At 38.3% G+C, this 11,960-nt stretch overlaps 1 protein-coding gene across 23 annotated transcripts in view; it reads right to left on the bottom strand.

The window, feature by feature from the left end:
• Positions 1-4,545: 4,545 nt before the first annotated feature.
• ROBO2 (roundabout guidance receptor 2) overlaps positions 4,546-11,960 on the bottom strand; it is a 349,600-nt gene continuing 342,185 nt past the window's right edge. For all 23 annotated transcript variants that reach the window (XM_083821015.1, XM_083820994.1, XM_083821010.1 and 20 more), the window contains one exon: positions 4,546-11,292. In XM_083821015.1, the coding sequence (XP_083677141.1) occupies positions 11,291-11,292 (2 nt within the window). In that variant the 3' untranslated portion in view covers positions 4,546-11,290. The remainder of the gene's footprint in view (positions 11,293-11,960) is intronic.

Below are 11,960 nucleotides of genomic sequence, written 5' to 3'. Positions count from 1 at the left end.
TACCTCCAGGGACAGCAGCTCCACTGCCTCCCTGGGCAGCCTGTTCCAATGCCTAACCACCCCTTCTGTGAAGAAATTCTTCCTGATAGCCAATCTAATCCTCCCCTGGCGCAATTTGAGGACATTTCCTCTCATCCTTGCATGAAGCTAATACTGAAATAAGGATGCATTACAAATATTAGAGGGCAGACTCAAGGAGTTGAGAAATTTAAGAGTAGCTGTGTAACGAATGGCATGAATAAGGAAGGTCCAAGTGGCTTGTATGAGCAGCATGGGATAGACATACACTAGCATCATTTCTTGTTTGGGACTAAGATCGTGCTTAATGTGTATGAAAGGATAAGGATCATATCCTGTCTGGTAGTGAATTAATGCCTCTATCAAAATGATTCTCTTAAGGAAACTAATTTGTTTTTCTGAATAAAAAATTTCTTTCAGCTGTGAAGATTGACAAAAGTTTTATAAAAAGAAAAACGAAATATATCCTCTTTTAGCATCATTTTCTGAAAGAACACTTCTCCCTACCCCATCCCCATTCCCAGTCCAACACAGCCATCCAGGAGTGCTTTATCAGCAGGGTTATGCAGATAATGGGCTGCACCTCAAGTATGATGAACCTGAGCCTATTGCATGGGGTGGGGGGACAAGGGGGAAGAAAGAAGAGGAACAGAGACAAACAAATATGTTATTAGTGCTTCCTCAATATCACCGGATCCACTAGCAGGTCAAAGTTGTAATAATTTCAATCCAGAATAATAAAATCAATGCCAAAGAATGATGAAACAAGAGCTACCATGTCTGTTTCAGGTGTTACGATACCATTATAGCACAATAGCCTTATTATTTATTGTATTTCTTCCTAGTATGTTCTGACCACCTGTGACAATTGTTTTTGAATCTGCACAGTCAAAACCTTAAATTAAATCTGACAAACACAGAAAGTATTTTGAGCTAACTTGTCCTCCCTTTGCAGTTGCTTATTATGTGAGTGACCTGTTCTTTTTGTGTCTTACATGAGTCACATCCCCGTAGATTGTGTTTATTGAAAGCTGATTGTTACAAGTGTTGACATTCACCAGGTTTTATATACCAGGGAATTAAAATAAGAAGAATCTGACAAACAAAGACACTAAATAACATGAGAGACCCTTACTAAACCCATACACTGTATGAACGCAGAGGAAAATTAAGTTACTCTGCTTTCAGTGGCTCTTTGTGGTGCTCAGTTCCCATTGTATGAGTGTTATTAGAAGTGCAAGCACATAGCTGCAGATAAAATGTCAAAGTCATTCACATTATAACAAGGTTTCAGATGCTCCATAATAAAGACTTCATCAGAAAGTGAAAATTATTGGCTCCCCTGTTGATGACTTTTACAAAAATCTTAAAAGTAGATAGTTTGCCAGCTGGATTAATCTTCCTGTGCACAGTCATTTATGAAGCTATGAAATTTTACCATTGGCAACAATGCTATAGTTGAAAAAACTCCAAGAATATCAGTTTGATGACAAACAATGGTCTGCTAAATAGAGACATGCTGTCCTGACAGCTCTGCTTCAGCTATATGGTATGATATGTGCCAGCAAAAGCAAAGAAGACACTTTGTAGCATCATAAAACTGCTTCCAAAAATGAGCACCCTGCAGCTATTAGAAACTGCGTGAGAATCACCAAATGTCAGCCTCATGCTCAAAAACATTCAATTTAATAAATGGATTTAAGACAGTGAAGAACACAAGATGCTTCAAAACACCCTTAAGACTACCATGATAATATGGAGTGTTTCAGAAAGAAAAGCAACTGCTCACCATAAAAGAAAAAAAAGGGGGGGGGGGGGGCGGGGGGTGATTTTGTCTCGTTTTTGTTCCCTGGGACCAATTAAGAACATTCTGTCATTATCATTGTTAGCACTAGGAACAGCATACGAACGATAATCAATTTACTGACACATCCTAATATTGATGGTCAGAGGCCTGCTCTGAGAACAACCTCACATTATTCTGGCAGTTAACATTGTTATTTTTTTATGAAATCTGAGACAGCTACTTACACTTATCCAAGTCCAAAGAAAAAATGAACAGTGGGCAAAAGGAATATTTCTATATATCCTCTGGTCCACAGTGTACTACAGAACTGTCTGGAAAAACAGAAGCACTATTTTTTGTCCTGAAAACTGCTGTTGAAATAGTGTAGGTTTTCTGATTCTTCCCCTCCATTTTCTTTCTTCTTCTTGCCCTCGACTCCCACAGCCGCTCCGTCTCTGAGCACGCCTGGGAAGGCAAGAGGCAGCAGGGATGTCAGCAGGTACAAAAAGACCCACACCAAACATCTCCCAGCTTACACCATACAGAAAACAAAGCAGAGGAAACCTCAAGCACTCCCCAAAGGACACTGAGTTTGCCTGGTTTCACTGACACTTTTTGTAACAGTACTGCTACTGCTAGAAAGGCACATATGATTTACTTGTCCCGCAAAGTCCAGGTATTGGTCCAAGTAGGAGTTTCTGATTACAGCAACTCATTGTCAAAGTGAAGTTTCATCACCCAGATGACTGTGCCAGAGATGCTATAAAATGTTTGAATTATACGATGAAATTAGTTAAAGTAGTTAAACAAGTACTCAAAGATTTGACCCTCAGCTAAAGTGCAAAGGTTGGTACTTACCGGAACTCAGAGATCTGGTGCTTTTACCACTAGTTTCTAACTAACCAATTGACAACAGCATCTATGAAAATTGTGGTTCCTAAATCCCTCAATGAAATTATAAGTGTACTATATCAGCAACCAAAAGCAGAAACTGCTGTTTGCTGTCTTTCATAGCCCTGTGCAAGACCCAAAAGAATATGGAAATATGGAAAGGGGGTTCTTTCAATAGTCTCAGCCAGCAATGAGTGCTTCTGAAAACACTTTTGGGATTTGAGTAACTTCCAAAGGATCCAAAGCCCATAAGGACAATGACAGAAGGAAACTGAAAGCCCTTTGTTTGGAAACAGGTTTTATATACACAAATATTAATTTACACAAAATCAGAATATGTTTGAATGTCCCAGGGCTGTAAGGTGCAACGAACAGAAAGCCAGTCTTTTGATGTGTAAGAATCTGTTACTACACTAAGGAGTTTATCCTGGATAATCTAATAAATTGTTTTGATTAAAGAAAAAGCTAAAGTTTTGCCATAAAATTCACCAAACCCCAAATTTACTTGCAGGCTGTTGCTGTTTAGAGTTACTTATTAATTCAGAAGTGCAGAGGCACGTTCCTTTGCTGCTACCAATACGTGCACATTGACTCAAAGAACCACGTATGGCACAGCGCACAAGGATTGCTATGCACGGCCTTAGTCCCACAGCTGTGATCATGTGCCCTGAATTTCTCAGTCTCAGTATACAGGGTTGAAACACTAAAATCTAAACTCATCAGTGGCTCTCACTTACTTAGAAATGCTCTAGAGGCAACCAAAGCCAATTACCAATTTTAAACCTCATATTCCACATAGATCAAACATAAAAGAACTTGTAGAAATCTCCAAGTGTGATGCTTCTAAGACAACTTTCTGTGCAAAGAAAGACAGAAATAGAAAAGCCTCATTATATGCCTAACAACAAGGTAGAAAATATGTAGATGAAACTCATGCCTGATGGTGAAAAAGAAAAGAAGGAAGAAGGGGGTGGGTAGGCTGCAGCTAGTTTTAAGCTTGTGTCACCAGTGTAAATGCAAAGTGTTTGTTTATCAGCATCTGTAATTCTGGGGATCTGGGGACTGGGGAAGAGAGGGAGAGAAAGATTTATTTTAAATACAAACTGGATCAAGTGGCTGTCATTTTAAGATGGGAAGGGACAAAGAAAGGCCTGCAGTAGCTCAGGAGAAAAAAGTGTTTCAGGCAATTGGTGATTAATTGTACTCTGCTATGCCACATCTCTTTCTATTAAACCTTAGATTTCCAAATCTGTTTCCTAATTGTTTTTGTGCTTCTCAGTCTTCCTTTTGTCTTGCATAGGAGTAGGCAATTTCTAGGCCATCAACATCTCATTAAGGGGCCTGGGAAGTGAAATGCCTTGTTTTTAATTTTGTTTTCCAGGCTTTTTGGTACATTTTATGACATGGCATTTTTTGTTTGCTTGTTGCAGTCCATTTACTCTCTGGCATTCCTTTCCCCAGGTTATAGCTTTATTTGTTTATTTGCCTGTTGGCACTCAAGGTGTATGCAAATTATTGTTACATGCTTCACCATCACTACCTATTGCTCTTCATTTCTCCTAATGACACTCTCATCTGAATGCTAGCGCCTACTCAGGTTGTACATGTGTAGAAAACAACTTCAACTCATCTGTGAGCTCTTTTATTTATTTCTGTCACGTGTCTGTGTCCCTCTGCCCTCCCCCCTCCACCCCCCCCCTTTTTTTTTTTCCTATTATGGTTTGCATCAGAGTTGTTTTCATGAGGAAAGAAATAATACAGCTGCATGCTTTCAGCCTAGGGCAAAATCTTTCTACTGCTAGTGCAAGTAGCTAGTGCTTAGAGGAAAAAGGAAGGGCATTCACGCAAATAGCTAATCAAAGGGTTTTTAATGATACTCATTAAGAAAGAAATTCATTAACAAGCCAGCACAAGAACATTCCCTGAAGCGAGAGTGATGCTACTGGTCACATCAAAGTCCCCACCTGACTAACACCTTTATTGCTGTTAATAGTAAGGCCAAGTTAGCAGCAAAATCAGTCGCATTCGGGTCCTGATAAGGAAAAAAGTCAGCAAAGCATGGTCACTGAAAATGGATTAATAGCCTTTTACTAATAAGAAAGGGTTTTCACAGGGTTGTATAGTTGAGCACTCACCATTGATGCCTTTGAGTTTATACAATTTTATGTTCCCCACCCTTCATTCTCTCCCCATTTTTATTTTGATACCTCTGGCTACGTCCACACTGGAGGCCACAGTAGTGGTGCACACACCCTCCCCATGTCCCAGTCCCATAGCACCACAAACCTCACATGGGTGCCACTGCCCCTTTCTGAGCAAAAGGCCGCAGAAGGACACTTCCTTGCATGTGCAGGTGCAGCAGGAGCTGGGCTGAACTACAGGCAGCTCATTCAGGGGGACAAGGCACCCTGTGGCATACACCTACTGCTCAGGAGATACCCAGCCCCTCAGCATCAGAGCCATTTCCAACTTGCAGTCATATTATTGCCTTTTTTTATGCTCACACCATTACTTACCTATAAAAGAGACTCTGTATTTTTCTGCCAATTCATTCCTAGAGATCAGTATTAGTATCTTGGGATGCTCATTTGCTCTGTAAAAATTAGGTTTTTAAATAGACTGAACCAGAAATCTCACTTTTATTGCACTGCCCTGATACAGTAGAGCTCAGTTATTAGAACAAATTGGAGCAAGCCGCTTCCTGGTTGTTATACCCACATAATTACTACAGGCTGATACATGAAACTGCGCTTCACTCTCATGCTTAGAGGCGAGATCTCCATTTTGCAAGGACAGAGCAAGTTCTATTATGCATTTTACTGCCAAAGGAGGTCAATTAAGTTTAATTGGTTCTAATTAGCACTTGCTCAAGCTGTTATATTCTTTACCTGCATCCGAGTGGCTCTCCAAGTGCTGCACAATGGACTCCTGCTTTTGAACACAAACAAGAATTACTAATGGCATCCTTGAAGGCAAAAGATGCACTAATCAGCATAAATGGAGAACAAATACCAGCTCAAATAGTTGCAGGCCTTTTTAGAAAAAAAAATAAAATAAAAAAACACAACATTTAATCCCCATCTGGCTTTGATCAATTGAAGTGAATGCAACTGTGGACCTTGCTGTTGAAAGTTATAACACAGAAAGTACACAAATGTAATTATTTGCTATGTCATAACCTATTTACAGCTGAAAGAGAAGTACTAGAGAATAGGAGGGAAGAGTTCAGCAGCTCATTAAAAAAAAAAAAGGCAATTTCAATGATAGCTAGGAAAAGAAAAACAAAACCAATACCAAAACCAAAACAAAAGCATACATGTACATCTCAAATGCTTTGGTTTTGGATTTTTGAGGATTGTTTTAAAAGTTTTGTGTTAAAGTGACAATTTTTTTTTTATTATTATTCTGCTGCATAGAGAAGAACAACAACATCACTGGCCTAACTGTCATCGTATGCAATTTTCAGTCCTCAGGCCATGTGGTGAGAAGCAGGCATCAAATTCAGGATGGTCTGTGACAGACTGAATGAGGAGTTTCAAGTCAAAAAAGAGACTGCAGTGCTGAGGCATGCTCAAGGAACCTATTTTCTGCTGGGGCCTTCCTGGATGCAGCTAAGCAGTTAAATAAAGGCAGGTTAGAGAGCAAGCTAGTCCTTACAACAGCACCAGAGCTCAGAGCTGGCTTGCCCCAGACGTCCAGTAACTGCCCACACTCACAGCATGTAGGAATGGCCAAGAGTCTCCTCTGGGTTCCACCAGATGTCTCTAAGCCATACCTATTATTTTGGGTGTGGGAGCAGTTGGCAGGGCAAGAAACAGAAACAGAATAAGGGAAACATGGTAGAAAGGGCAGAGCAGATGGTTGGGTACCACTGCTCTGCTGTGATCCCTGGCCTTCTCCGGCTAGCAGGGCACACATCCAGCCACTCAAGACATGCAGAGCCCTGTATGATCCCCAGCACCTCCACACCTCTTTTCTTGCAGCCCCCGTGCCGGGTGCCCTGGATCCATGGAGAGAGGCAGCACTGAGTGTACAGGCCTCAGCAGGACAGCACCAACACAAGGACCGGAGAGGGTGGTCCCAAAACATGAGACTTGCCTGACCATCAGTCCCAAGGTGAAAGCCTGCAGCGACTAACTTGCTGGAGACCTTCCCTGTCTTTACAGACTTCATCCTTGCTAAGGTACGAGCTGCCTTACAGGGTGCCTAGGGAAGGGGTCCACTGGTGCCTACTGGGCCTGCTGCCACAACTGCTTGGCAGCAGCAGACTGCTGGGGTGGGAGCAGCCAGGGACAGAGTCTCACACCCCCTGGGTGTATTTCAGTTCCACTGACCTGGGTTGACCACGCATTTAAAACAAAGGACCAGATTTAGTGTCCCACAGACACTAAAGTTTGGTAATTTATTGTGGCATGGACACTTAAAGCAATGAAGCTCTTACATATCATCAGCAGTTCAGAGTTACATGGGAAACTAAGGTAGACCTGGCTGATTCTAAGTCAGCGTAACTCTTCCTCTTTGTTATATTTCCTGCTGCTTGAATGTACCTCCTAAATGAATTGTCCATTGCCCACATGGTTTTCGAAAATAATTTATTTTTAGCTAATGTGTTCCAGATAGATGGAAAAAAAACATAACGTTAAAAAAAATAAAAATGAAATTAAAAAAATCCTCCCCTCAGCAAACAAGTTCCCCTCAGTCTTCATAAAAGAAGGCCAACTTTCTCCTTCTGCTAGAATTCCCCAAGGCTGATAATCAAAAAAAAAATCATAAATTGTAGAAAATCCAAAGGAGTTGCCTCTATTTAAAAAGAAAAAAAAAAAGCAAAAACAAACAAACAAACAAACAAAAACAGTTCCTGACAGAATCTCCCCCAACCTGAGTACCTTTCCTTTGTCAGTTGTGAGGACTCTTTAACAGCCTTAGTATACATCTTTTCTCCTGACTGCCAATGCATAAGCCAGTATATTGTTATTTTTAACAGTCATGTCTTCCTTTTACATTGGCTTATAGTTAAATTAATATACTTAAAACATTCCATGCTTTTTTTTTTCTTTTTTTGTTCTTTTTTTATTTATTTTTTTCCCAAGGAATTTCAGGTGACAGCCAAAAGTTACTCAAAAGGTTAACTGACTTGGATAAGGACTTGAGAAATATTAAATAACAAAAAAAAGTCTGTTTGCATCACTGAAATGGTAGCAATACACCACTGAAGTACATGTAACAATTTATTATTTGACTCTTCAGCCCTCCCACATTAAAAATTGAGCATATATTCAATGCAAGGATAGAGAAAAACTGACCTAGCACCTATCCACATTCTGTGGACACCCTGTACTGGGTTGGCAGTAGCTCCACCAGTACAAAACCCCAAGTCAAGGGATTCAGACCTGCTGAACACATATTTTTACATGTGTACTACGTTATGGGCTTTAAACAAAGTAAGCTATGTGCTTGCAGTCCTTACTGTACCTTGACATTGCATGTCTGCAAATGGAGGATGTATCGCTAGAATAGCTGCATCAGTGCAATTCCATTGGTACAACTATTCCCAATGTAGAGAGGACCTTCATCAGAAATCCCTATGGCAGGTGATGCCATCAGGCTATTTATAAGACAACTATTAGCTTAGTTCAAAGAACAGCGTATAAAATGATCCTTGTTACCTGTAAGTGGACAGTGATGATTATAGCTCAGTCTATGTTATTATTGCCTGATTGTTCCCAGTTTGGATTTTCACATATTGAGTCCTTACTCAAGGTCTTTTAACATAGATTTGAAATGTGAATATGTTTTATTTTTTCCCCAGTAAATATACAATACACACTTCAACAGTACTATTAACCAACTTTTTATGCCAATTAAACTTTGCTGCACTAACAATACCAATGAAACACATTAAGAGGTCATACTTTTTCGTGAACCAACTGTAGCCAATAAAGTTTTGTATTTAAAAAAAAAAAAATAAAAAACCCAAACAATTCTAAGTGCTGCCACAACATCCCTTTTCTTTAAACACATTATTCACAATAAATGTTTTCCATTTGTTTTTAAAAAAAGAATACTTCTTTTAAAATAGTAAATTAAATGGCATTTTAAAAAATATGTACTGTGGTTCATTGGAAGTACACTGTATAGAAAAGAGAGAGAGAAAAAAAAGAAGAGACATCACCTGTAAGATAATGGAGACACTTTGCGATACACAACACCACCTCATGTAATATTGTAAGCAAATTATTAATGAACAAAAATGTACAGAAGCAGATGGACAAGTTAGTGAGTATCATGGTACTGCACAGCTTTAATACTGACACACATTTACTTTCCAGTGGAAGAGATAAAACACATATTTGAAAGTAATTGGGATGACTTTATCAACTTCTAATGATACTGAATTTTAAATAGAATATAGTAAGGTGTTCCACCAAAGCTCAGCACAAGCTTTCAAATTAACAGAAAAAATATTTTACTGGTTACTTAGTTAAACATTCTCCAGAGAATTTAATTTGAATTGTACCCTGAATAATCTTCTCTTCATATGATAATAACAAAGTAAAAAAATCATTCATATTTATAGACAATGCCTTCTTTATCTTGACTTAACAAGCAGGAAAATTTCATATACTTATTGGTCACATATGGAGATAAATACATTCTTTTTTCTCAACTTTTTTTTTTTTTTTTTGGTTTGTAACTTGCTAAATAATGATCTTGACCTTAAGGAAGTCAACTAGCATTTTTTTTTATATTTGATAGTGCTGAGTTATAGCTGATGGCTGTAGTGTTTTATCTTATCATGGAACAAGTTAATGAAATGAAAAGCAACACATATTTAGCATTTTAATTTACTTTTCTAAAATTCTGCCATTACTAAAAGTGTCCTTAATACTGGTGAGCTCCAAGGCAATATATAAAACAACATAGACTGGTTATACGAAAAGAGTATTCAAATGGAAACTAGTGTTCATGGTGTTCATGGTCAGATAACTAACAGAAATAAGCTGTAGGATGCAATATTTAAATTAAGCATCAAATGAGTGGGCTACCCACATACAATATTCTAAGAAAAGTTTGAAATTTTTCTCATTGAGATTTGAGAGGTACAGAAGATTTGGACAAAGTCATGAAAGTTAATGAAGAGACAGGATGCTGTCATTAATGTCCACTTACAGAGTTTGGTTTATTTGGAAAGTGTATAAACATGCGTTATTTCCTCATCAAAAAAAAAAAGAAAAGAAAAAAAAAAGGAAAAAAAAGGTCAAAGATTTTCTTTGCTAATATCCAACTTTTTGGATGTATTGAATCTCAAGTAATATCCTTAATGCAAGTTGAAAATAATTTGACTGTTATTTTCCTTCCAAACACTAAAATTTAGTGAATTCAGCTTCAGCTCTCACAGACTTCAGGTAAAAGAGCACAGAAGTTTGTCTAGACTGCATCAAAACAATTAATGTCATGAATTTCAGTGGTGCAGCTCTATCCTCTACTGTACTGTACATGTATTGGAAAGATGAAATAAGATACTCTGACATTTAATTTTTTTGGAAGCAGCCTGAATAATAAGCAGTCTTAATAATAAATTGCATCCTTAACTACTTACTAGGTATTCCTTGAGTTTATACAATTTGTTACTCCTGGGAAATTTCTGACTTGTATTTTAGGTTTCAGAAATTAATGATAATTCTTTCCAAACTGCAATATAAAACAGCTTTAGTGAAACACCTTAATTTCTTTTGTTTGTAGCAAGGTTTGTTTTTCTTCTCCTTTACTTAGTGGCATTGGATGGCTAAAAACGGATACTAAGGGTATCATTCTAGTGAAAGGGTCTAGGCCATCTTATGCTACTATTAATTTTCATATTCACTCTTTAAACAAACAGTTCCAACTTTTGACCCCTTCTTAAATAGGAAGAGCAACTATGTTGCCTGCTTTTAAAAGATTTAAATCAGTCTCTGATGTCTTCACTGACATCAGTTTTGCCTGTCACTTTCTCATTTCTACACCCCAATGGAAAACCACCTAACATACTCCTTTACATCCAGCATTATCCAAAGTAGCTTACAGTACGTAAACCTTCTTCACACATTCAGTCTCTTTTTTTTCTTCATGTCATGAGGAGTAGAGTTTTGTGCTTATCACCAAATAAAACTGCAGTGCAAACTTTAAACATAAAAGTTACACAATTAAAAGTTAATATATGGCACCACAGCCTATTAATTCACATATAGTACAACAGACCAATAAAAACAGACATGAATATGAACATAGCTAAAAAGAAGGTGAAATTGCATAGCAATGCAACAAAAGAAATTATATACAGAAGGAAATCCTTTTCATCCTGGAGGGTGATTTTTTTTTTTTCCTTTTTATATACTCCTGACAAGGAATAGTTTAAGGTGAATGGTGTATTAAAGAGAAGAACACAAGTAAAGTATCTGTGGGATATGTGTGGCTGTGTGTCTTTACATTGCATTTACAGTTCTTTTAATAGTACATAAATAAAGAAAATGTTCATTGCACTGTTTAGTGTCATCACTTCCATGAGTTCAGACCTGATGGTCCATCAGAGCAGCTTGCAATGTGTCTTCTCAACTACTCTATAGAGAGAAACAGAGAGAGAGAAAGAAGTTATAATAAGGAGAAAAAAAACCACAACAACAACAACAAAAACACAAACCAAAGCCGATGGCCATATTACTGCGGCACAAGATGAATATTCAATAGGTTGGGAGAAGGGAGTTAATTGCTTCTAAGATGAAAAGTGACGGATGCTAAAATTCAGCACTTACCAACACCATATCCGTATCTGAGATAGCACATATCAGGGTGTGTGGATCACCAACAGCTCTCTTACAAGCTACTGGGAGGTAACAGTAGGTAGGTACCGAGAGTGTGACTGCCGGAAATAGGAGGCAGACATGCCAACAACTACGTTGCTTTTACTAGTAAAAATACCAATATGCCTGAGCTACGTTAGATGTTGGCATACTTCTTCAAGCAAGAGACTCAAACCTTTCGGGCATTTAGTACCACCATTATGTGTGCAGCATTAATGTGGTTTTATCAAGGTTTAACAGGTACTGAGTAATAATAGAAAAAAGTCTGGGAAATAATTCCTCTGGCCAGGAAAACTCTGAGGAAGGAGCTGGGATATACACCTGAGAAACTGGGCAGCACAGCTGAAAAACAGGACCCATATCCAAGAGCAGAACACTGCTCAAGAAGCAACAAAAAGTTTAGGAAAAGGCATCACAACCTTGCCACT

Source organism: Anser anser, assembly GCF_964211835.1.
Source record: "Anser anser genome assembly, chromosome: 1".
NCBI lineage: Eukaryota > Metazoa > Chordata > Aves > Anseriformes > Anatidae > Anser > Anser anser.
This window is presented reverse-complemented; position numbering and strand designations above follow the sequence as displayed.